The 26,877-nt window shown below is 44.4% G+C and overlaps 1 protein-coding gene across 2 annotated transcripts in view; it reads left to right on the forward strand.

The window, feature by feature from the left end:
* LOC111220443 (growth arrest-specific protein 7-like) overlaps positions 1–26,877 on the forward strand; it is a 64,208-nt gene that overhangs the window by 10,094 nt on the left and 27,237 nt on the right. The window contains exons 2-6 of one of the 2 annotated variants that reach the window (XM_022743532.1): positions 8,038–8,155; positions 14,441–14,518; positions 15,915–16,003; positions 18,057–18,110; positions 21,196–21,285. In XM_022743532.1, coding sequence (XP_022599253.1) covers positions 8,038–8,155; positions 14,441–14,518; positions 15,915–16,003; positions 18,057–18,110; positions 21,196–21,285 — 429 coding nt within the window. The remainder of the gene's footprint in view (positions 1–8,037; positions 8,156–14,440; positions 14,519–15,914; positions 16,004–18,056; positions 18,111–21,195; positions 21,286–26,877) is intronic. The other variant, XM_022743533.1, reaches the window with a different exon arrangement.

The raw sequence follows: 26,877 nt of genomic DNA on the forward strand, positions 1-26,877 counted from the left end.
CATTAGTATTCATAAAAGGAATCAATTCTAAGTAAACAGTCTTCTCCAAAACTTTAGAAAAAAATGGTAATTCGGATTTTTCTTTTTAAATCAGCAGGGTCATGGCTTAGTTTCTTAAGAAGTAGGTGCAGTAGTGCTGGCTTAAGGCAGGAGGGAACACAGCCATTTACACAGCTGTTTACAATCATTAGAACAGTGGGACCGACATTGTTAAAAATCTCTTTGAAAAAATCTGGCAGGCATAAAATCTGAAGGACTCGATGAGGCTTTAATTTGGCTTTGTGTCATGTACTTAAAGTGGCTTCAAGTTGTTGAGCAAGGCCTTATGAAATCTATCAGCAGAGTTTGTTTTGAGGACGTGAAGAAATATAAGTAACCACTGTCGGAGCAGGAGGAGGAAGGAGGGACTATTTGATCAGACACACATGAGCCTTGCAGTGATCAACACTATCAAGAATAAAACCGGAGGACTGAACAATGCCCAGGGTGTGTGTGGGGCCTTCAACTGAAAGAGGGACCAGAGGGGCAGAAAATATGAGTGTTGAAATCAACTTGAATCAAAATAAAAGCAGAAAGATCAGAGAATTCCTGAGTAAAACCACAGTTAGATTTTGGAAGTCTGTAGCTTAAAACACAAAGTAATGGGTCTTTGCCATTTATGACAAAACCAAGTGATTCAAATGTGGAGAAGTTTCCAAGTGAGAACAAGGGAACATTTTAAAGTTCTCTGTGAAACAGCCAGTCCACCTCCACGAAAATAATTAAAACCAGGAGAACATGCTTCACTCACCTGGACGTAACCACCTCTCAGCGAGCATAAATAGATCTAACTGCTTAGATACTATGAAATCATGATCTGGCATTTAACGGCCCAAACACTAACACTGGGAAGACAGAGGTGGAGCAGGAGGCATGAGGTGAAGCAGGAAGGTTGGCAGGGATTAAGTTATTAACCACGCCATGCATTTGCCATGCGGTGGGTCTTTGTTAATGGAAACGACAGGAATAGCCCTCACAGGTGCCGCAGGATGATGTCATCATTGGAGACAATTTTCTAATGTTTGTAGAAAGCCTAATCCTAATTAAAATCAAAGTTATGAACATAACCAGAACTGTTTGAGTTGGTTCATTTACAAGAGTCCAGAGTGTAGAGGCTGAACTACAGTAACACGTCACTGTGGTGAGGCAGCAGAAACAGTGCAAATGAAGATAATGTTGGTTCTGCAACATAGTTTAAGATTAGGCTTCAATCCTCTCTCCATGTCGTCAGATTTAATTTCATAGAAGATTCAAGCATGTATAAACAAATTTTGATTTTAAACAGTAATTCAGCAGCAACTATTTTCTATGTGAAGATGTAGTAGTAGTAATGGAGTTTCTCTGGTCTGTGTTTTGGTAGCAAAGTATAGTATCAAATCCTGGTCGGCCCGTGGACTGTCAAAGCTGTCCATGAAGTTTTTACCAGCTCCATCAGTGTCTTTATTGGCTCCGTCAGTGTCATTCTTGTAGCTGGTCCCAGTGGATCGGTCCAAGACTGAATTTCTGTCAAGGTCCAACCCTGGAGCCAATTCTGGTCTGGTTCTACTGAGAGGAGAACCTTACGAGCTGCTAAAGGCTTCAACTAGACTCAGAACTGGTTCTTCTTTTCCTCCATTTGTCAGTAACTCGATGGTTCATAATGTTACATGTCTGTTTTCATCAGTGGCGGTTACAGTAGACATGATAACATTAGCTAACTTGTCGATGAATGTGTTCGGCAAATGCTGCTATTGCTAGCTGGCTAACTGTCAGCATTACTGTGGAGCATATCACAGCAATGCTAACGTGGGCTAATGGTTGTTGGTGGATTGTTTTTGTTGGCTCTCGTTCACAGAGTAACTTTATTCAGTTGTGTTTCATGAAGGGAGGGGTGGAGATACTGTGGCCGACGAAGCGTTAGTTTTGGTCTGAGGTGCTGGTGCTCTAGTGCGACATCTAGTGGCAGAGACAATCATTTACCGAACCTTTAATAACAAGGGAAACTACGGTTAGCGTCAAACAGCTAGTTGCTGCAGTAATAACTATCCAGAGTTGTACAGCTGTGTGTCAGTGTTTTGAGGTAAAACTTAAAATACATATTCTCTTACTCCAACTGGACTTCCTGGATTTTATTGTCTCACCAGTAACTGACTGAACATGAACTGAAACATTGTGGTTTTGTGGTCAGAGCTCTTGTCCTGTATAAAACTATGTAAAAAAAATCATTTTTTTAAATTTTTTTTTTTACAAATGAGGCCTCTCAGGTTCAGGTTCAGGACTCTCTGTCTTTTCAGCTGGACACTGAACAGCTGCTCTGACAGACCTTGACCCCTGCAGACTCCCGTCCTCCCAGATCCACATTTTTCCACAGGGGTTACGAGAGGTCAAGTTCAGCTTACACACAAGAGACGAAGCAAAAACTCTTTTCCACACGTACCTATAACACACACACACACACACACACACACACACACACACACCCTGTCACAAGTCAGGAGGCGGTGAGTCATCGGGCCTCTGAGTGGACAGCTGAGCGTCAGTGCTGTCCAATAATCCAGTCTGTTGAAACTCTGGACTGAGGCTGCAGGTCCGTCCTCCTCCACACAGACAGTGAGTGGGTGACAGTTGCATCAGATGACTCACCTTTTTCAGGACAGTCAGTGTGTGTGTTGATGGATCTATTACTCAGTCTGAAAATCTGTGTGAAAGACTCAGTGTTCAGTTGTTGCTCAATCCTGAAAACTGCTCATAATCCATACAGCTAAAAATAATTGTTTCTCCGACGTCAGTGGGAAAATTTCCTACGTCAGGTTGTTAGAGCAAGACAAGGATTTTTTTAATTAACATAATACTCAAGTTATATTTATGCATAATGAATTTCTCCTAGGGGATAAATAAAGTATCTATCTAAACTAATTTCACGTTATAGGATCCTTTGATTTGTTTTTTTATTCATCTTTTTCAAAGTGAGCATCCTGCTTCGCTTGTGTGTCGCCTGTTGTTTAGCAACTTATTTAAAATAAACCACATTTTCACTAGAGGTCAGATAAAGCCCTGTGTTTGAACTTCCTTAAAAGTCTATGAAGTAGGAACAAGCAGAATCGTTGCTGTTAAAATCCAGGTGAAGAGCAAACGACGGAGTTTACTACACTGTTATTCTCCAACTGACCTGAAAGAAAAAAAAAAAAACAAAACAGGCTGGCTATTTATTTCAAGGCATTTTCCAGGGGAATTGAACAAATTATTCTCAGTTTTCCAGGCAGGGAGCCAGTGTCACTGAAATAGAGAGACCATGAGGTATTTTGTTTTCCATAATAAGGAACGCTGCCTGAGTTTGAGGGTGTGTGGGAAAAGTCTGTAATCTGAGGAAGAAAACACTGGGATCTGTTTATAATACCAGGAGGGCCGGTGTAGTATTTGGTACCACTGCTTTTTTTTTACTGTCACAAATATTTGACTTACTACAGTTCCTCTTTAACAAATGTCAACTTTAATCAAAGGAGAATCTAAATATCCTCATCTGTTTTACCAGTTTAAAAAGCAGAGATTTGGCTCCACAGTTTATTTACTTTTGAAACATAGTGTGTTTGTATTTTAGGTTTGTTAAGCTAATTTTAAAGTTTTTATTTTATTTTATTTAGACTTTTATTTTCACCCGGAGGTTCAACAAGAAGCTGTAAGCATGACGTCGACATATGATCTTCTAAAGTTGTTATCGTTAACATATGTTAGCAAACAGTTGCTTTATACACCGTCAGACAGAGAGCCCGTGTCTTTCTCTCAGCTGGTTTCTAACATTGCTAGTTGCTAACTAGCAGCTAACTCTGTCCGACTGCTGTTTCAAACAGCTGAGGAGACCTGGAGTCAAGCGAGAGTTCAAGAAAGTAAAATTGTTAAATTAACTGAGGTTCATCACTGTGAGGGATCTGCTGTCATTCTTTGCATCTTTATTGTAAAAATATTGATTAGAATTTTAAAAAAACCCTCTGTTTCCTCTTTATTTAAATATTTAAATGTAAATAATCGAAGAAAATTGTAGTTACATGAATGTAAGTTTAACTATTGGCCTCTGTCACAGTATTAACAGAACAAGAAAAAATGAGTAATGGCTGAATTCCATTTAGCTGCTTCTCGGTCATGACTCACCGGGACACAGAAACTTTAGCTACAGCAACATTACTGAAACGCTTAGTTATAAAGTTTACCTTTGTATAGTTTTCTCAAGAAGCTAACTTTGTTAGCGACTTAGCAGGGCTTAGTATAAACCATCCGATCAGCGACAGAGCTCGTCCTCCTACCTACCCGACCTTTTCCAGTAGAAGATGTTGTGTTTTCTGCTTTGTGGTTGTGGTTCCTGGTTTGTTGTGTGTTTTGTCAGCTGTTGTTGTGATTTGCACTTCAGGGCCACCGTATTCTTCACTTTCTGGCTGAGAGTTAGATGAGAAGATCAATAAAACTCATGTTTGTGCAGAAAATATGTAGCTGGAGCTAGCAGTCGGTTAGCTTAGCTTAGTGTAAAGCATGGAAACAGTAGAAACGGCTAACCTGACTGAAGGCACAGCATCTCTGAAGCTCACTTATCACCTCTGTGAAAAAATAAACTTCATGTGAAGTACAAGAGGCAGGAGGAAGAAATGACACATTGATCCTCATTTAGAATCTGATGTTGACGTTTTAATTAAAGCGGTTTACTGGTAAAAATAACATTTCTCTTCATGCTCTCGGTGACAGCTATAGTGACTAATACGTGTCGAACTAAAAGTTCATCTCTGGTTCTGCTGCACGGACACGTAGCGAGCGTCACAGACAGCAGCAGTGACTCGTGGTCTCTCCTCAGTCCTCATGAATCCCTGTGCTCTCTGCCCGAGGCTCTTCTGGCATCCTGTGAATGTGGAGCCAAAGGCAGTCTGGGGTTTAGAAGGTTAACCATCTGGAATGGTGCATTATTTAACGTTGCATATGCCGAGACAAGCTGGCTCGGAGATTCGTCACACTTCCCACCACCAAGGTGCTCCCATTCTCTCACTCACGTCGGATTTTATTTTGGCGTGTGACGGGGGCCGTCAGATCAAACTCCTGTTGGGGAGGAGAGTTTAAACTCTGGCGGCTCAGTCGAAGCTCTGCTCGGTTTCCAGACTCTCTGAGATCTGTGGACGATTTAAGGGAAAGAAGATTCAGAGGAAATATCTGATTCTGTATCTGAAGTGTTTTCATCTGCAGGATTTTTTACATATTATCCGTGTCCTTCTGACCACTCCCATCTGTTTCTGCTGAGCTCAGAGAAAAACAATACTGTGGTATCATTTCACTGCTGTTGAACATGGGACAGAACAACAGCCTGTCTGAGGGAAGCTGGCAGGAAGGCAACCAGGAAGTGTCTTCGGTTACTGCAGCACATGGTAGCTATAGGGTTGCATGATGCAATGGTGATACTGTTTCCACCACTGCATATTAATAATAATAACAATAACTTTATTTATATATTATACAAAGTGCCGCTCAAACATAAAAACAAAACAATAGAAGACAAAGAGACGAGAGGCAACGTGTCAATTAGCAAGGCAAGTATAACAGGGAGAATTACAAATACAGATTTTAAAACAATAAAATCAACAAAACAGACAAAAGAAAATAAAACCAAAGATAAAAGCATTGAAATCAAGAATTAAAAGCTGCTTTATAAAAGTAATGTTTTGAGTAGTGTTTCAAACTGGGGCCTGATCTCCTCACCTTTAGTTTTTCAGGCGAGACTTTGGGACAGACGGCAGAGTGTCGCCCGAGGATCTCAGGCAGCGTGTCTCCTCATCTCCTGCTCCGTCCTGTGTTCATCCACTGAACAGTGAAAACAAATTGTTGAAACAACTGAAGTTGCCTCATGCTCTTGCTGTATCTGTATCTGTATCTGTGGCCTGTTAGTGGCGCTGACTTGTTCCTCTGTCAGAACGTGAACACGTGACCCTGAGACGGCTCAGAGTCTCTCTCTCTCATGTCGTGTTGTTTATCCAGTGTTAACATCCACGGCCTCTTCTCATTACTGCAGGAAATTACTGGAGTATTTAAGCAAATCCGCTTTTCAAAGGCACATGAAGGACAAAAATCAGTGACCACCAAGACCATGAAAGAGAAAACATGACTCTGATGATGTGAGACTGTAATTATATGCAGTCATAAGTCACTGTGGGTCGACATGGATTCATACTCTCCGGTCTGAGAGCTCTGGGTTTGTTCCCTTCTTCTCTTCCAGGGAAGCAGTTACATGTAATGACTTCATTCTCTGAGGTGATGCAGCTTTAAATCCAGGGACAGTTTGTTCTTAAATCAATACTCCTGCCTGATTACCACTAAAAATGGCCGATGAGATAGTAAATATTTATGAGGAGATGTTCATTGGTGTGTGGCAGCAGCTAATGATAATAAATAGCAGTTTCTGTTTCTCCACACCCACCTGGACTCGAACCGTTTCCACTGAGGCCTCCTGAGACTTTCACTTCCACCGATGCTGTTTCCTCATCCCCAAATTTCCAGCTAAACTGACTCAGAGCACACGGGTTGGATTTGAAACAACAAATACTTGGTTCTGGGTTTTAACCTTTTATCTGATGTTCAAATGCGTCATCAATCAAACTTTTGCTGAGCTCTGCCGCTGATAGTTACTGCTCCTATTCTCTAAAAGTCTGAGACTCTCCCTTCAACTGTAGCTAGTTGTTAGATTAAGCTAACATTAGCTCCATTTACGGGCTGAAAACTGCAGAGGCCATACTCACAAATTTTTATTCCGTTATCTTGTGTTGACGGAATAATTATCTTGTTATCTCGAGGTAACGGGATAAAATAACATTTGCGAGTTTGACTTTTCTCGGCTTCCATAGAAAACTCAGTCTCCGGCTGATGTGTTGATGCTGCCAGCTGACTCGTTTTAAATAAGAATAATGTAAAAGGGTTTTAAATATACACTTGATGGCTTCGTGATATCATGCTAACACACTGTGGCTAAAGCTACTGTTGCAGGCAAGAAGTTATCCTGATACAGTCAAGCCCAAATATGGAGATGTACAATATTTACATATATATGTATATATATACATATATATACATTTGTTTATCATTTAATATAGTTATAATACGTAATTATATTTATGTTTCAGGTGGGTTTTTACTGTGTCATGTTTCTGGTCTTGGTAGAAAGCTAGTTAGCCGGACGTGCTAACATTTTCATCTGATGTCAGAGAAGACGAACACACAGTCCGTTGTTTCTGGTTTTGGACAGACCAGATAAAAAAACACCTCCCTTGATAATCTATAAATGTCCGGTTTGTCTCTTCCTGGATCCATGCAGAGAAATCCAAACCTCTCTCCATAGCTACGGTTGTGAGGCTGTGATTGGATGAGACGTAGTGAACGGTCAGTTGTTTGCTCCAAAGCTTCTCCTACTGTATTCTACTGAGTGCATCCAGCCTGCAGACACTGGATCGAGTTTCCTTGCGGATACTAAAAACCAAACTCTTCTAGATGCTTGAATGACTTGGCATGGAGCCAAGAACCGAACTGGAATTTCATCTGGCTCCAAACTGCATCTCCGAAGTGTGTTACAATGCTCTCAGCCTGTTATTCTCCTGCTAATCAGGAGCAGATGTGCCGACATGCTCTCCCATGTTCCTCAGCTGAATGTTGTGTGCACACACGAGGACTCTGAAGGTCTTGGTCTCGCTCCAGACTGCGGAGCTGCACCAGTTTGTTGTGCTCAGTGTGCTCTGCTATGATGTCATTGGTTGCTGGTTGTGAAATACTTGAGGAAATGAGAACCTCATTGAACCCGAGCTGAGCGCTGCACATTTCTCCTGGTGAACCCAGATCAGCTGTGGTTTGGTTTTTTTTTTTATCTTCTTGTATCTGTTTATCTCCAGAAATCAACTCCAGTTAGGACAGATCCTCCACAGATAAATCCCTGTCGTCCTTTGATTCACCCACATGATTATTAACACTTACTGATGTGTTTTATTTCTTTTTCTGTCCCGACAGAGGACGGCGTCCCTGAGTCAGCTTCCTGTGGAGGATCTCAAAGACCCCCTGCCTCCTCACTGGAGATGCTACATGTCTCCACAAGGGCGGCGATACTACGTCAACACAACAAGCAACGGTAAGGAGACAATTTGTGTTCACTATATCAATCAGAGTGTCTTACGTTGTACGCAGCTGGAGCCCAGGACGTCGTTCGTCCAGCTTAGCAACTCCCACACTAAAACATTTCCTGCTAATCGCTCATAAATTCAGGATTATCCTCCACGTTCAGGTGCAAATGTTAGAAACTACAGATGAGACAGCTGGAAGCCGAGCTAGCTTCAGAGACAATACCCTGCCGTCACCACAAGAGGGCAGCAAATTACACGATGAATACAAACAGACATCGGATGTAAGGAGAGAGATGACAGAAGGAGAGGCACCATTAAAAATATGCAGAATTAGCTGTTAGCAGCTCCTGTTAGCAGTGTAACCATGGGCGAACTGATAACTATCACTGTGTCACTGTGGTTTTACAGCTGTTAGACCACTGGCAGGTACCTGACCCTTTTACCTGAAGTGTCTCAGCCTCAATACTCTGGTCCGTCTCTGTCAGGGACCAGACTTCACTGGATAAAGGGACGAATGAGTTTCTCAGTCGGGCGGATCAGAACTTTCTTTAGGAGCAGTTTGACATATACATAACATACATTTTACAGTTTTAATTTGTCACTTTGCACTGAACCATGTTCCCCAACAACATCATTAAGAGTGTTTTTTATAGTTGTAGCTTGTATTTATGTTGAAATCGACGCCTGAGCAGGTTCATCAGTCTGTACATGAGTTTAACGAACGCAGAGAGAGAGACAGAGGGCGCAGCGGAGCTGATGCTGCCTTGTTTCTGTCAGCACAATCACCGCTCAGCGTCTCCCTGAGCACACAGGTTTATTATCTGCAGACAGATACCAGAGAGCAACACAGGCTGCGTTCACTGTCCCCGGCTGAGCGCACCATAAAAGCTGACTGATGGTGCTAATATCTGGCCTTGGCACGGCGGTAACTCTCCTGTGCCTTTGACTTGGGAATGTAATAAAGGTGAGAGAGTGCAGGTCTGTGCTCAGCAGGCATGCAGACAGCGGACGACACTGGGCCTCAGGCAGGAACGTGTTCGTGTTCACGCCACCAACTCTTTTTTCATTCGGTATCAGAGTTTTATTGAAGAGGAGAAACATCTCTCTTGAGTTAATGTGTTTCCACAGTTAGCAAGCTTGTTAGCTCAGTCGCTAACGGGACGAGAAAAGCTGCGAAACCACGTGATTCAGCATGAACTCAAAGCTAAACTACACTACCGTTACATCCATCTGCGAGCGCAACTTGTGTTGTGTTATGCGAGATCATTTGGTAACCGTGGTAACACATACACATATTACAAGGCATGTCAGCAGGGGTTTTCCCCTCATTCATTAGAAAGTGAAATTCTTTGTGGGCTCAGTGGAAGTAAAGTGCTGCCCCCGACACCGATGATGCAGGATGACATCACCGAAGTCACCTGTCAGCCCCGTGTGACCTCAGGTGTACGGCTCTTGGTTTGTTTGTGGTGTTAAATGTTAAACGCCTGAGTCGGTGCGTGGGGAGCGGTTCTCTCTGTGAACCTGTATCCTCCATGTAGCTGAGACTGTGGTTAGCAGTCACTTAAGAGAGTAACCAGCTCCACATTAGAGCTGTTCTCGTCATGTCCGTCTCTGATCGTGGTCGCAGTGGTCAGGTCGTGGCCATGAGAAGGAGCTAAATTTAGCCGGCTGCTCCACCCAAGCACAAGACCAGGGGAGTCACTCCTCCTCCTCCTCCTCTCTGTCTCTATTTCGATTCGATCGGATGCTAAACACGCTAATGTCAAAAAAAACTCTACACTTCTCACCATCTTCTAATGTTTATTAAAGTTTACTTTAAGAGTGAAGAGAAGTTAAAAACTTTCTGTCCCTCCCCCAGTGGTCTACACTTTACTCCTGTGGGGATGCGACAGGGTTCGGAGGCTCGTCTTCAGCAGTGAAGCAGATTATGTTCCAGTCAGAAATGACAAGAGGAACAAAAGAGCTCCACGATGTTTCCTAAGACAGAAAATGATTAATTTTTCATCTTTTTTTTTTTTTGTTGCATGTAATAAATCTGTATCAGAGTCCTGGCTCAGTTTGAAAGCAGTATTGTTGCTGCAGTGTTGTGAAACTGTCCTCTGAGGACGCAGAATACCTCCAGGACTTTCTTTGCTTCTGCGTCTTTGCTGCACGATGAGTAAATGAAAGCTTCGAGTGCTCGGTCCTAACACACACACACACACACACACACACACACACACACACACACACACACACTACAGGCCTGCAGCTCTTTCAAATTCACCACCACAGTAACTGTTTCCAAACAAACCCATCTGATAACATTTTCCCTCAAACAATTGGTATTTATAGCATCTCTGCTATTTTTGCTGCACCTCCCTTTCGTTACACTAAAGTTCATTTAGATTAGATACCATCCTGTGTGTGTGTGTGTGTGTGTGTTTTTGTGTTTCTGCATCGCCATAGTAACAGCAGTGTGCGTGGGTGAGGGCTGAATGTCCTTGTGTCAGGGCTTGTGTTTTTTTTTTCTTGCTTTTCCTTCCTGTGTTGCTGGGTGCAGCGGCGCTGGGTGCTGTGGTTTGCACCAGTCGCCTCCTAAGACTCTCCACTCGTCCCAGTCTGACCAGTGAGCTGCTCCATGAACACACAGACCAAATACTCACCAGGCTCAGCACACACACTGGAGATTTACTGCAGACAGACAGTCCCCTCACTTTCCAGGAATTTTTGAATGACGTCTGTTTAGTGCTGAAGTATAAAGAAACTTTTTCACTCATGAAATTAAATTAAATCCATCTGAAATGAAATTGCATATGTATGTTTACAGTTGTACCCTGTAAATTACTTCATCTTCTTCAAATCAGCGAATCCAAACACAGAAATGTATATTTAGAGTTTATACAGCTAGAGCTCATGTGAACTAAGGTGGATTTTTTTTTACCTGCATTAGCTTGAAAGCTACTGTGGAAAACAAACAATAGTCATGTGTGAATGTGTTTGGCTGGACCACAACAGCAGGACCACAACAGGTCTTGGGGCTTTCAGAGTTTTCCCAAACTTCTCGTGGGACACGTCACGATGAAGCTGGAACCTCCCGCTGTGTTTAGAGTCGGTTGTTACCAGCGACAAAGATGTATTTTTCCCGTGCTGAGAAGCAAGCGTTAGCATTAGCCCCGCTGATAAGAAGAAGAAGAAGAAGAAGGTGAGCAGCAAGGAAGAGGCTGTGGGTGCATTCAGGTACAGAGAGCAGCCTGGGGAATTTAGGTTTTCTATTTACTTTCTGCACCTGGCCGGTTTCCTTGTTTTTCTATTGGCCATGCAGGTGTTCATCGCAGCACGGTGCAAGCCACTGGAAATAATGGGTTTCAGAGCACAGTGGTGCGGTCGCTGCGTTCTGTCTGAAAGCCTCATCTATCACTGACTGACTGACTGAGTGATCAAGTTCTTTCAAAAACAAAAACAAAAACAAAAAAACTGTTTTGACAACTTAGTGCCTTTGTTGCCAGATTAACAAACTTTTCAGGCACCGTTTTTTTCAATAAAGCTCCCAGAGACAAATCAAGTGACTTTTTGGACAAAGTTTAGCTAGTGTGAGGTAAAGCCTTCCCTCTGATGACACACCTCTCTATACTGTCTGAGTGATCGTCAGTAAATCCAGCTGAAATCACAGCTCAGTCTTTGTCTTTAATTTATGTGTTTGGTGACTTTGTGAGACGGCGGTCCAGACGTGTACTAAGTTTGACCCAGTCTTGTTGACAGTGTATGTTGGTTCCTCTGTCGGCTCAGCTGTCAATCAAACACTGTCCTGCCCACTCAGAGGACTGGAAGATAATAGAGCATTTCTGAAAGAAAACGATTAACAATACATTTGAAAATATTTTTGACTGTAAAATCAAATGAGTTGACCTGAGAAGAGCAGGGAGTGAAGCGGTAACTTCTGCTTCTTCCTTGTTTGTCTCATCGCTAAGAGACGAGATCCTATAAAACCCTGTCTGTCTCAGGTCTTTCCTCTGCGGGACGATACAGAGTGAATGAGCCGCTTTGATTGATAAAAACCAGAGACAGGAGGCAGTTAATGCATCAGGGACCAGTGTCATATGGTTGTGAATAAATTATAGCAGTGTCAGAGCTAACTAGGCCACTTCTCCCTCTCGCTGTTCAGAACCAACGATGTCGTGCATCACTCGTGGCGTATACTGACGCGTGGTTGGTTTAGGCTTTTTCGAGCCACCGTCTCCTGTTGTCGGCCTCTCTCACTCTGGTGACTCTGAACCAGTGACGGAGGCTAAATGAACATGCGGTCGTGTTTGCCTCTGGGGAATCAGCAAAAGCATTAATTGATGCTTTTATGCTCCATGAAAGACCCAATCATCCTGCTGTCAGTAGATGCCACGTACTGTTATTGATAAACGTGAATTCACATCATTAGGATCCGTGACGAGCCTGAAAGGAACGGATGCACCAATCCGCCGATTATAAAAGTGAGCTGAGTCGGGTTCTTGGTCCTCAATCAGGACTATCAGAGCCATTCAGAAGAGCGTTACTCCTGCTGCATCGCTGTATCTGGAGGTATGAATCTGGCAGGTGACAACACTGATCTGTCATTTGTATAAAACCCAGTTTGACAGAACTGATCTGCAATTTGCATTTCAAGAGGCTGTTGCCTAGAAACTCAACCTGTTCCACTCGGTTGTCAAACACTATAGTAAACATGTAGGATTTCTCACCTCAGACAAACACTGACTTGTAAGAAAAAGATATTGGATGATCAGTTTGTTTTGTTTTTTTTAAATCATGTTTTGACTGCCATCCCTCTGGCACAATAAAAAAACTATTTCCCTGAGCTAAGTAGATTACTCTGTATTTTTCCTGCCTTATATTTCTCACAGTATCGATTTGTTTACGACGAGCTAACGCAGAGAAATTGAGGCATTTAGGGGGCAGTGAGTAAAGCCTCTGCTCTGGTGTCGTACATCAAACGTGAGGGCACAGCCACTCTCCATAAGCCTGCTGCCAGTTATCCTCTCCATGCGTGTCATCTGAGCTGATGGGCTTGGCTCCGTTGTCTCCTCTGCTGAGCAGCGGCCGATCGAGCAGAGCCAGCCAGAGAGACTCAAATGAAATCAGAGCTCTTTACATGTCCGTGCCTTTTTCTCTCTGTGCTGACAGTAAAGGGCTAATTGAGCTCAGAGCCGTGGTGAGAGTGGACGTAGGGGAGTAAAAAAAAATCAAAGAGAGGCCTGTTATATTAGGGGCTTTTGTCGGCCATGCTTTCTGTATCCTCGCACTCTTTACCAGCAGAGGTGAAACGGGGACAGATGATGGAGAAGTGTCACTGCCTCTGTGGAGCTCAGTTAAAATAAATCTCTACTTTTATTTGGTGTAAATTTTGCAACTGTTGTATTAAGTTTCTGCAAAAGACAACAGGTGGTTGAATAAAAAAAATAAAAAATAAAAAAACATGAATCACCACCTTAATGAGGCGGAGGGGGTTGTGGGTCTCAGTGATCCTGGGAGCCGTGTTGTCTCCCAAGGCGAATCGATTCCAGGGCGGAGGCGTCCTGACCACATCCCCAAACCACCTCAAACTGGCTCCTTTCAACATGAAGGGGCAACGACTTTACTCCGAACCCCTGGAGCTCTATACAACATCAGAATAAATCAGGCCTTACCTGACTCACTACACCACCAAGGACGGTGGTTATCTCTCCCCTCGACCGCTGCAATGCACTTCTGACAGCGAGACCCTTGCAGATGGTCTAGAATGCAGCAGCCTGTCTGGTCCTCAATCAGCCCAAAAGGTCACATGTCACTCTGCTACTCATTGACCTCCACTGGCTCCCTCATGGCTGCCTGAATTGAATTCAAGTCACTAATGACTCATGCTCCTCCTCGGCCTCTGATGAAGACTCATCTCTTCAGAGAGCACCTCTTCTTCCTGACACCTTTTAACTCCCTACAATGTCTAACTAGCTCTTACTACGAGCTTTCACTGCTCTTCTTCACCTGGTCTCCCTCGCTTGTTGTGTCTCCCACAGCTTCTGTGTTGACAAAAAATTATCATCAGACTCGCTGGACTCAAAATGCCATCTGTGAGGCTCATCATCACTTACACTGTGAGACAAGATTGTTTCTGGTTTAACTGCTGACTGCAACAAGTGCCAAGTTAGCAACCGTGGAAGGAATCACTTCCTATTGATGCCCACAAATACACTGTAGTTCCAGCACTGTCAAACAAAAAGAACATGACAGTTGGTATTTCTCTGTTAACGTCGTTGTTTTTCTTCCCCTTCTCCTGAACGCTCCGTCAGAGACGACATGGGAGAGACCGTCCAGTGTACCCGGGACCCCCAAAGCCTCGATCCGACACAAGAACTCCCTGCCAGCAGGTACCGAAAATCCTCCTCCGTCTGAACTCTGTCACTTACACTTCCTCAAGTCTCAGTGCCTGAGGGCAGTGAATTCTCCTCAACCTCCACGGAGGCACAAAGCACCCACTCATGCACACCACTCATACACACAGACACTTCCTGTAACTAATTTTATCTGTAGCCTCGGCTGCAGAACTGAGGCCTCCTCTGTCTTTTTTCCTGGCCCTGGCCCTGAAGACAAACAGAGGAGACATTAAGGTTTGTGGGATGTTTCCTGCTCTTAAGTGTTTAAATGCTGGGAGCAGCCGTCATTCATCTGCATCACTCCTATCACAGACGACCACTCAGTTTCACCTCAGACCAAACAGCAAAGTCTCTCACACATACTGAGGCACTTTCAATTGGAAAGTCACTGTAGAGGATCTGGGAAGTGCTCATGTTGTTGTTTAAACAATAATTAATAAGATTTTGACTTAAGTCGAGAATCTTGTTGCACCGTTTGGAAGTTGATTCAAATTAAAATGGATTCCACCACATTATTAGCAGTACTCCTAGTAACTGTTGTGTAGCTATGTTGCGTAGCGTTGCATTGCATTGAGTTGCGTTATGTAAGGCTCATCATCACTTAAACATTGCCTTATGGGCAACGTAAGGTTAATGTGTTGCGTTATGTTGCGTTACTTTACGTTGCGTTTTAGCACCTCCGGTTCCCTCGTCCTGAAGTCTCTGGTTCTGTTGTATATTTAACTTTTGCAGAGGGAACCCGGGCGCTAACTTCATCATCTCTGCAGCACTCTTGATGTTCACTCAATAAACATTAGACCAAGTGACGACATAAAGCTGTTCAGGTTAATTTAACTGTTCTTCCCTGTGGAAAATGATTCTACTGCCTCTGGTCGTTTGAGGTGACGCTAACATCTTCTTTTTATCCATCACCAAGAACATTAAGTAAGAGCGGTCACAGCTGGTGACGCGAAGCAAAAATCCTCGTTAGGTTTGTGGTCTGCGTAAATCCTGACGCCACTTTCAGACAGCTGCTGTTCCACCAGGTTCTGTTTCTGTAAATGTCTGTACTTTATGTTCCCAGGGTTTACTGTCTAAATTCAACAAAGATAATGAGTATTTACAGTTCCCTTCATGATCTTAACAAAGATGAAGTAGCTTCCAGTTACTAAGAACTTCATAGAACTTTATGATTAATTTATATATAGCTGGTGCAATCGAAGCCAGGTCTTTATGACTGTCTGTGCTCCGTTCAAAGGCGTTAACGAAAAGACAGTTCAGCACCGGCCCGGTTCTAAAGATAGCTGAGTAAATTCCTCCTGGATCAGCACAAGAAATAATGACACTTCTTTCTTTATCTTTCCATCTCTCTCTCTCTCTCTCTCTCTCTCTCTCTAATTCGTTTCTCCAGTCAATGGATTTCACTCAGGTGGGAGTCCCTTGCATCATGTGGAGCATTCGCACAACAGTCTGGTGAGGAAGAGCAGCGCAGAGCCACAGGTAAGGGCCGTTAACTGACTGTTGTTTGTGCCTGTTCCCTCGACAACATGATACACACCCAGCCTGTGAGCATGAACTGTGCCTGAAAGTCTCCGCTGAGCTGTCGACATCACAGCGCTTCCCTTTTTTTAATTCCTCTGCGCCAGCGACGGTCAGAGTCCGAGAGAGTCGTGGAGATGATATCTCAGTTATGCCTTCACAGAACTTCTTCAAATTTGCCAGAAACATTCACTAGAACTCGAAGATGAACTGACTAGATTTTGCTGGTCAAAGGTCAAAGGTCAAAGGCTCGCGATGACCTCACAGAACACGGTTCTAGCCTCTTGAATGTGGTATCTGTGGTAAATTTGTTTAGATTTGGCACAAACATTCACTTGAACTAAAAGATGAACTGATTAGATTTAACTCAAATGTCCATGAGGAGAAGATGAAGCGATGATTTTTATATATCCAAATGGTCAAAGGTCAACTTCACTGTGACGTCATAATGTTCCGCAAAAACCCTTCTGGTCATTATTCAACACGGTAACTCGGAGACTGTGACCGTGTTTCCTGCAGCTCTCCTGGTCGGAAGAGAAAGAGAGAAAACATTATTTAATGGTGTTTATTTAACAAACGTGGGAGGGTGGGGAGTGGCGCTCTCACAGTCTGCATCAGACTTTGACTTCTGAAAGGAGAAAATGATAAACATGCAAATAGGAACTGATACTCCTCTCCTTATAACTTTATTATCTGTGTGTGAAGGTTTGTTGTGAAGTCAGTTGTAATGCAAAACTAAGAAAAGAAACCTTTACACAAGCAGTTGAAAACCACCGGACCTCCTCCCTTCACACACGTCATCACGACATCACACTCACATCAGCTTCCTCTGTCAATCTGGATCTTCAGCTTCGCTCGGCCTGATAGTATGACTCAGTTCTCTGATGTATACGAGTCTGAGGACACCTCCACAGTGAGAGTCGCAGATGCTGCTCTGTTGGCGCCAAAAAAAAACATCAGAAGAAGAAGAAGAAGAAGAACCGCGTTTTATATGGCTGCGCCCGAACTGAACTGAAATCAGAGCGTCTCTCGGCGTCTGTAGCGGAGCCAGCGGCGGAGCCTGGACCGGCCTGTGAGCCGCTGAGCTGATGCATCATTTGGTTCATGCAGCTTCAATCACACTCACCTTCACCGCGCCTGTGTTTTCACTTCCTGCATCGTAAGAATGAAACTGTAGAAGGACACGTCACCTCTAATAGCATCATTGTACAGTCACAGATAATAACCCAGAGATGTTATAATGACATCTCACATGATCACCCCCCCCCCCCCCCCCCCCCCCCATCATCATTAATGGAGGGGCTGGTGGCAGTTAGAGCAGATTAATTCCTCCTACAGTATCTGCTCTCTTGATCATAATTAACCAGGCAGCCGAGGCACAGCTACTCAGGATCCACCCACCACTTATTCACTCAGTCTCCTCATTTCTCTGCCCTCATGCATGTTACACACACACACACACACACACACACACACACACACACACACAGCCATTCAAAAAATATAATCACACTCATGCTACTGGCTCTGGAAAGGTCTCGTTCCCTTGAGTCCAGGACAGCAGGTGTAAAGTTCCCCTCTGCTTTTCATCCCATTTTATATTTATAAGTTTTATTTTTCTCAATTTTGTGTCCTGTACACACACAAACACACACACACACACACACACACACACACACTGTAAATGACTCTATTCTAAGCTTAAGTGTTGGAAATCACACACACAATACATCCACCCTCACACAAAGAGAGAGAAAGCCAACCATGCTTTGCTTTGCTCTGCAGAACTATCCTCCCTACTCTGCACAGCAACACACACACACACACACACACACACACACACCAACAACAGCAGCAGCAGCAGCAGCAGAGCGAGCACCAGACAGACGCTAACAGCGCTCGCCAGGAAAACAACTGTGTTTGTGTGCGTGTGCGAGTGACGGTGTGTGTGTGTGGAGCAGTCATGTCTGACACAGAGGACGGAGGTTTTGACGGAGCGTCCTTCTCTCTGCAGAGTCCGGGATCCACGTCGCCCACCAGGAAGCAGAACAAGGAGACCACGGTAACGGTGAGTAGACAACTCGAGGGGGGGGGGGGGGACTCTTAACTAACACTGAACTCACCTCAGCTCTCTACAGGAGCCCTGAAGGACCAGGTCGTGGGGGGTGGGGTGGGGTGGCTGAACTGATTTTTTCCTCAAGTTTGGAAACAGTGATATAGAAAATAGAGACTCAGTATACTATAGGTATTGGTGCGTGTGCCAGCTTCCAGAGCAGCCATTGTGACAGAGCCACACTTGATACCACATTCGGTCAAGGGACTTCATTGACCCTTTTCCTTTGTAACATAATGAGTTTACGATGATAACGATGGCAGATTTACTGTTTTTGAATCAGCAGGTCATTGAATTTCATTTCTGATTTTCAGCCGACAACTTCATCAGCTTCAGCTCGTGTAACGTTAACTCTGAGAGTTGGCTGGATACGAACTTTATCTGTTTTAAAAACTGACTGTTTTTAAAATAATGTGTGTTGCTTACACACATGATGTAGTGTTGACAGACGAAAGCAGATTTGTTGGTTCCAGCTAGCGACTGTTGATTTTTTCTCACTGGCAAATTTTCCTGAATTGACTGAAGTTGCTGGAGTTTAAAATCTGATGAAGAGCAGGACAGAGCTGCTGCTGCTAACGCTAAGCTAAACTCTGACAGCAGCGTCCAGTACCAGCTCACACACATGCTAACTTTTTGCCTTGGAAATTAGGGCTGGGTGATAAGGACTATAAGTAATATTGTGATATTTTTAGATTAAATATATCTGGATATTTTGAAATCTCCTCTAAAGCACTTAAATAAATGTGCGATTTAACCCTTTGATGCATAAAATCTGATGATTCTCGTCCCTGCGACATTTTATCTGCATTAAAATGTTCATGTTTACTGTTTATTCATCAGTGGTTTCTGTTGGAACGAGTTTAAATTCGTAAAAAGAAAAGGGGGAAAGTTCAGTTTGGAGGAATCCGATGTTTGTTAGTGTTGAGCTGAGATCGGACTCACTGTTCGGACGAGGGGTTTAATGAAAGGTCAGTTGTTGACTTAAAGTCACGAATTCAAACAAACTAATCCCGTCATTGGTGGGTGTTGGAAGCAGCCTGGCCCTCCTCCGTCGACCTCTGGACCTCAGCAGCGATTAAATACGAAGCCGTTTTCCCTCAGACAAATTATAAGCTTCATAAGCCAAGATAAGGTTGAATCAGAGGCCGTTTTCTTCTCCCTCCTCTCATTTGAATCCGGAGTATCGACTCTGGAAAAGTCATCAGTGGAACCGTGTTTGTGGATTTGCTCTGGGAGGCGACACCGAGGCTTCAGACGGAGGTGATCTCTGATGCCACTTTTTTAAATGGAAACAGAGGATCCTCGCCGCAGGCTGTTTACCTCCTGAGGTTAATTAGGGGGAATGTGAGAGGAGATAAAGCTCCTTCTGTTTGCCTCGGAGTCTTTGCTAAACCTGGTTTCTGTTTGTGTCTCTTTATTGTGGAGACGTGTCGCTTCATTTATTTTCTCTTCAACATGTGTTAGTTTCTTTACTTTACTTTTGGGCCTTTCCCCTCGATTTGAATTAAACTGAAGAGTCCGCAGAGCTGGTTTTGCATTTTTTTATCACCTGGTGTTTCACAAACTGAAAATGTTAGAGGGGATTCTTTAAACGCGCAATCTGCGTTGGGAGCTAATATTGATGCTAACCTTTGTTCTGATTGTTTCTCTGATTGAACTCATGATCCAGACAAATCCTTCATCATTTTTCTACAGTTGAAAACCACCAACGTGTAAAAAGTATGTGGCTAAAAAAAACTAGATAAAAGTCAACTGTTGAGCTTCTGCTGACACACGATCATAGAGGATGTGATGTCGTTACCATGATTAAAATCGCACATTTTCTCTGGGTTGAGAACTGATGGGAACATCTGTGATAATGTCAGACGTTTTTAATGCGGGAAAGTTACAGATTCTAACTTTAAAGAGAAAATGTGAGAGAGCGAGAGGACCGTCGTCAGGACCGAGCGTCGGCTTCACTGCTGCTGCTGCTGGAGAACAAGGAGACTGATAACTGCAGCAAGAGCAGAAAAGTCTGTTTTTACACTGATCAGAAAACCTGCTAACATCCGTGTGAAAGGGTAGAATCAGCATTCAGTCCCGGGTCAGATGTTGATGATGTAAACATGACACCCAGGTGAACACACACACTGTACCTCTGGGTAGAAAAGGGAGTGTGAATGAATCTGTTTTGATGATTGTTCTGGGACGAAGTCGAAGTTCAGAGTGTGAACGATGAATCCCAGAGAGACGGAGAGACGCCTGCTGTACTTGGAGTTGTCGGTGTTACCAAAGCAACAGAGTGCAGACTACCTGTGTGTGTGTGTGTGTGTGTGTGTGTGTGTGTGTGTGTGTGTGTGTGTGTGTGTGTGTGTGTGTCTATAAACTGTCTGTCAACACATACAGCACTAATAGAGGACTGTGGCATCAAAGCAACGTTGTCTGTTGTGATTCTGTAAACTGCCCCATTAAACTGCCCCCCTCTCTCTCTCCCTCCCTCTCTCTCTCTCCCTCCCTCTCTCTCCCTCCTTCCCTCTCTCCCTCTCTCTCTCTTTCTCTCTCTCTCTCTCTCTCTCTCTCTCTCTCCCTCTCTTCTCTTCTATTTTCTCTCTCTCACTCTCTTCCCCTCTCCCTCTCATCTCTCTCTCTCTCTCTCTCTCTCTCTGAACTGATAGAGCCTCCGTCTCTTTTCATCTCCCTCCTGTTCTCCCCCCTCTCTTTCCCTCCTTTCCCTCTCATCCTCTCTCCTCTCTCTGTCCTCTCTTCCGTCTCCCGGTCTCGGTCTCTATCTTGCTCTCTTCCTCTCTCGATCTCTCTTCTCTTTCTCTTCGTCTCCGCTCTCATTCGTCCTCCCTCTCCCTCCCTGTCTCGTCGCTCCTGGTCCTCCTCTCCTCTCTCGTCTCCGAACTCCCTCTTCCTTTCTCTCTATCTCTTTCTAACTCCGATAATAACAGTGTCTCTCATATCGCGTAGTCTCTCCCTCCCACTCGTGTCTAGCTCCGGTCTCTCCTTTCTCTCTCCTCTCTCTCATAACTTCTCTCTCTCTCTCTCTCTCTCTCAGATTAACTGTGTGACGTTCCCGTCTCCCGCCTGCATGCCGGAGCAGCAGCTGCTGAAACCGGACGAATGGAGCTACTGTGACTACTTCTGGGTAAATCTACTTCAACATTTAAGAGGCTGTAAAAATTTGTTTTCTGTTGCTACCCCCCCCCCCCCCTCCCCCACAACCCCGCACCAAAGAGAGAGATTTTTAATTCCTCTGCGTCCAGTACGGTCATGAGTACCGAGAGAGTCGTGGAGATGGAATATCTCAGTTAATGCCTTCACAGAACTTCTTCAAATTTGCCAGAAACATTCACTAGAAAGCCGAAGATGAAGCTGACTAGATTTGGCTGGTCAAGTAGGTCAAAGGTAAAGGTCAATAGGTCTCGCGATGACCTCAAGGAAACATCGTTCTAGCCTCTTGGAATGTGGTGGATTGTGGTAAATTTGTTTAAGATTTGGCACCAACATTACACTTGAACTAAACGATGAACTGATTGATTTAAAAACTCAAATGTCCTGAGGAGAAGATGAAATGCGATGATTTTATTATATATCCATAATGGTCAAAGGTCAACTTCACTGTTGTGACGTCATAACTGTTCCGGCAATAAACCCTTTCTGTGTCATGTATTCAACACGGTTAACTCGGAATGAACTTTGACCGTGTCTGCCTGCTAGCTCTCCGGTCAAGAGAAGAGAGAAACATTATTTAATGGTGTTTATTTAACAAACGTGGGAGCGGTGGTGGAGTGGGCGCTCTCACAGTTCGCATCAACTTTGACTTCTGCAAAGGAGAAAATGAAATAAACATGCAAATAGGGAACTGACTACTCCTGCTTCCTTATAACTTTATTATCTGTGTGTGAGTGGAAAGTCAGTTTGTAATGGCAAGACTAAGAAAAGAAACCTTTACACAAGCAGTTTGAAAACCACGCGGAGCCTCCTCCCTTCACACACGTCATCACGGACTCATCACTCACATCAGCTTCCTCTGTCAATCTGGATCTTCAGCTTCGCCTCGGTCCTGAATAGTATGACTCGAGTTCTCTGAATGTATACGCGAGTCTGAGGACTCCTCCACAGTGAGAGTCGGCAGATGCTGCTCGGTTGGGCGGCCAAAAAAAAACATCAGCAAGAAGAAGAAGAAGAAGAACCGGGCGTTTAATATATAGTTGGGCTGGGCGCCCAAACTGAACTGAAATTCAGAGCGTCTCTTCGCGTCTGTAGCGTAGCCAGCGGCGGAGCCGGACCCTGGTGATGAGCGCTGTGAGGCCGCTGAGCTGGATGCATCATTGTTGGTTCATGCAGCTTCAATCACACTCACCTTCAACCAGCGCCTGTGTTTTCACTTCCTAGCATCGTAAGAATGAAACTGTAGAAAGGACACGTCACCTTCTAATAGCATTCATTGTACAGTCACAGATAATAACCCAGAGATTGTTATAAATGACATCTCACATGATCACCCCCCCCCCCCCCCGCCCTCATCATCATTAAGTGGAGGGGCTGGGTGGCAGTTAGAGCAGATTAATTCCTCCTACAGTATCTGCTCTCTTGATCATTAATTAACCAAGGCAGCCGAGGCAACAGCTACTGCAGGATCCACCCACCACTTATTCACTCAGTCTCGCTCATTTCTTCTGCCCTCATGCATGTTACACACCACACACACAACACACTCACAACACACACACACATTCACCACACAAGCCATCATCAAAAAATATAAACACACTCATGCTACTGGCTCTGGAAAGGTCTCGTTCCCTTGAGTGCGCGGAACGCAGGTGTAAAGTTCCCCTCTGCTTTTCTACCCATTTTATATTTATAAAGTTTTATTTTTTCTCAATTTTGTGTCCTGTAACGCACACAAACACACACACATCACACACCACACACACACACTGTAAATGACCTATTCTAAGCTTAAGTGTTGGAAATCAACCAACAATACATCCACCCTCACACAAAGAGAGAGAAAGCCAACCATGCTTTGCTTTGCTCTGCAGAACTATCTCCTCTACTCCTGCAAGCACACACAGCACACACACACACCACACACACCACATCACACCACCAACAACAGCAGCAGCAGCAGCAGCAGCAGCAGAGCACCTAAGACCAGAGACGCTACACAGCGCTCGCGAAAGAAAACAACTGTGTTTGTGTGCGTGGGCGAGTGACGGTTGTGTGTGTGTGGAGCAAGTCATCTGTCTGACACAGAGGACGGAGGTTTGTTGACGGAGCGTCCTTCGCTCTCTGCCAGAGTCCGGGATCCATCGTCGCCACACCAGGAAGCAGAACAAGGAGACCACGGTAACGGTGAGTAGACAACTCGAGGGGGGGGGGGGGGGACTCTTAACTAACACTGAACTCACCTCAGCTCTCTACAGAGCCCTGAAGGACCAGGTCGAGTGGGGGTGGTGGGTGGGGTAGGCTGAACTGATTTTTTCCTCAAGTTTGGAAACAGTGATATAAGAAATAGAGACTGCAGTATAACTATAGGTATTGGTAGGCGTGTGCCAGCGCTTCCAGAGCAGCCATTGTGACAGAGCCACACTTGATTACCTACATTAGGTCAACGGGACTTCATGACCTTTTCCTTTGTAACACTAATGAGTTTTACCGATGATAAACGATGGCAGATTTACTTGTTATGATCAGCAGGTCATTGAATTTCATTTCTGATTTTCAGCCGACACAGTTCGCTCGTAACCGTTAACTCTGAGTTGGCTGGATACGAACTTTATCTGTTTTAAAACGTGACTGTTTTTAAAATAATGTGTGTTGCTTACACACAATGCTATGTATTGACAGACGCAAGCAAGATTTGTGTGGTTTCCAGCTAGCGACTGTTGATTTTTTCTCACTGGCCAATTTCCTGAATTGACTGAAGTTGCTGGAGTTTAAAATCTGATGAAGGCGGACAGACAGTAGCTGCTGCATAACGCTAAGCAAATTCAATGCAGCAGCGTCCAGTACCGTACACAGCTCACACACATGCTAACTTTTTGCCTCAGAAATTGGGCTGACTAGGTATAATATTGTGATATTTTTAGATTTAAATATAATCTGGATATTTTGAAATCTCCTCTAAAGCACTTAAATAAATGTGCGATTTAACCCTTTGATGCATTAAATCTGATGATTCTCGTCCCTCCAGCGACATTTTATCTGCATTAAAATGTTCATGTTTACTGTTTAATTCATCAGTGGTTTCTGTTGGAACGAGTTTTAAATTCGAAAAGAAAAGGGGGAAAGTTCATGTTTGGAGGAACCCGATGTTTGTTAGTGTTGAGCTGAGATCGGACTCACTGTTCGGACGAGGGGTTTAAATGAAGGTCAGTTGTTGACTTAAAGTCACGAATTCAAACAAACTAATCCCGTCATTGGTGGGTGTTGGAAGCAGCCTGGCCCTCCTCCGTCGACCTCTGGACCTCAGGCAGCGATTAAATACGAAGCCGTTTTCCCTCAGACAAATTATAGCTTCATAAGCCAAGATAAGGTTGAATCAGAGGCCGTTTTCTTCCCTTACTCTCCTCTCATTTGAGAATCCGGAGTATCGACTCTGAAAAAGTCATCAGTGGAACCGGTTTGTGGATTTGCTCTGGGAGGCGACACCGGAGGCTTCACGCAGCGGAGGTGATCTCTGACCCCTTATTTTAAATGGAAACAGAGACGGACCTCTCCGCACCGCTGTTTACCCCTCCGAGGTAATTAGGGGTAATCGTGACGTAGAAGATAAAGCTCCTATCTGTTGCCCTCAGTCTTGCTAAACCCTGGTTTCTGTTTGTGGTCTCTTTTGTGGAGACGTGTCGCTTCATTTATTTTTCTCTTACACATGTGTTAGTTTCTTTACTTTACTTTTGGCCTTTCCCCTCGATTTGAATTAAAACTGAAGAGTCCGCAGAGCTGGTTTTGCATTTTTTTATCACCTGGTGTTTCAAACAAATTGAAAATGTTAGAGCGGGGATTCTTTAAACGCGCAGATTCTGCGTTGGGAGTAATATTGATTGTAACCTTTGTTCTGATTGTTTCTCTGATTGAACTCATGATCCAGACAAATCCTTCATCATTTTACAGTTGAAAACCACCAACTGTAAAAAGATATTGGCTAAAAAAAACTAGAATAAAGTAAGCTGGTTGAGCTTCTGCTGACACACGATCATAGAGATGTGATGTCGTTACCATGTTAAAATCGCACATTTTCTCTGGGTTGAGAACTGATGGAACATCTGTGATAATGTCAGACGTTTTAATGCGGGAAAGTTACAGATTCTAACTTTAAAGCAGAAAATGTGAGAGGAGCGAGAGACCGTCGTCAGGACCGAGCGTCGGCTTCACTGCTGCTGCTGCTGGAGAACAAGGAGACTGATAACTGCAGCAAGAGCAGAAAAGTCTGTTTTTACACTGATCAGAAAACCTGCTAACCTCCGTGTGAAAGGTAGAATCAGCATTCAGTCCCGGGTCAGATGTTGATGATGTAAAACATGACACCGCAGTGAACACACACACTGTACCTCTGGGTAAAGAAAAGGGAGTGTGAATGAATTGTTGTTTGATGATTGTTCTGGGACGTAGGTCGAGTTCAGAGTGCTGAACGATGAATCCCGAGAGAGACGGAGAGACGCCTGCTGTACATTTGGGAGTTGTCGGTGTTACCAAAGCTAAAGAGTGCAGACTACCTGTGTGTGTGTGTGTGTGTGTGTGTGTGTGTGTGTGTGTGTGTGTGTGTGTGTTTGTGGTGTGTGTGTGTGTGTGTGTTGTCTATAAACACTGTCTCGTCAACACATACAAGCACTAAATAGAGGATACTGTGGCATCAAGCAACGTTGTCGTGTTGTGACTTCTGTAAATCTGCCATTAAACTGCCCCCTCTTCCTCTCCGCCTCGCTCTCTCTCCTCCCTCTCCTCTCTCTCCCCTCCTTCCTCTCTCCCTCTCTCTCTCGCTTTCTCTCTCTCTTTCTCCCGTCATCTCTCTCTCCTGCTCTCTCTCCCCTCTCTCTCTTTCTCTCCTCTCTCTCTCTCTCCCTCTCTTCTCTCTCTTTTTCTCTCCTCTCCTCTCTCTCCTCCTCTCCCTCTCTCTCTCTCTCTCTCTCTCTCTCTCTCTGAACTGATAGAGCCTCCGTCTCTTTTCATCTCCCTCCTGTTCTCCCCCCTCTCTTTATCCTCCTTTCCTCTCTCACCTCTCTCTCTTCCTTTCTCTCTCGTCCCCTCTCTTCCCTCTCCCTCTCTCTCTCTCTTCTCTCTCTCCTCTCTCGATCTCTCTTTCTTCTCTCTCTCTTCTCCCTTCTCGCTCTTCATTCTCCCTCCCTCTCCCTCACCTACGTCTCGTCAGGACTCCATGCGCCTCTCTCTCCTCTCTCGTCTCCGAACTCCCTCTTCCTTTCTCTCTATCTCTTTCTAACTCCGATAATAACAGTGTCTCTCATATCGCGTAGTCTCTCCCTCCCACTCGTGTCTAGCTCCGGTCTCTCCTTTCTCTCTCCTCTCTCTCATAACTTCTCTCTCTCTCTCTCTCTCATCAGATTAACTGTGTGACGTTCCCGTCTCCGCCTGCAATGCCGGAGCAGCAGCTGCTGATACCGGCGAGGCGAATGGAGCTAACTGTGACTGGAACTTTCTGGTAATCTACTTCAACATGTTACAGAGGCTGTTAAAAATTTGTTTCTGTTGCCCCCACCCCCCCCCCCCCTCG

This window comes from Seriola dumerili, unplaced genomic scaffold (assembly GCF_002260705.1).
Source record: "Seriola dumerili isolate Sdu_G_001 unplaced genomic scaffold, Sdu_1.0 BDQW01000068.1, whole genome shotgun sequence".
In the NCBI taxonomy this organism is placed as follows: domain Eukaryota; kingdom Metazoa; phylum Chordata; class Actinopteri; order Carangiformes; family Carangidae; genus Seriola; species Seriola dumerili.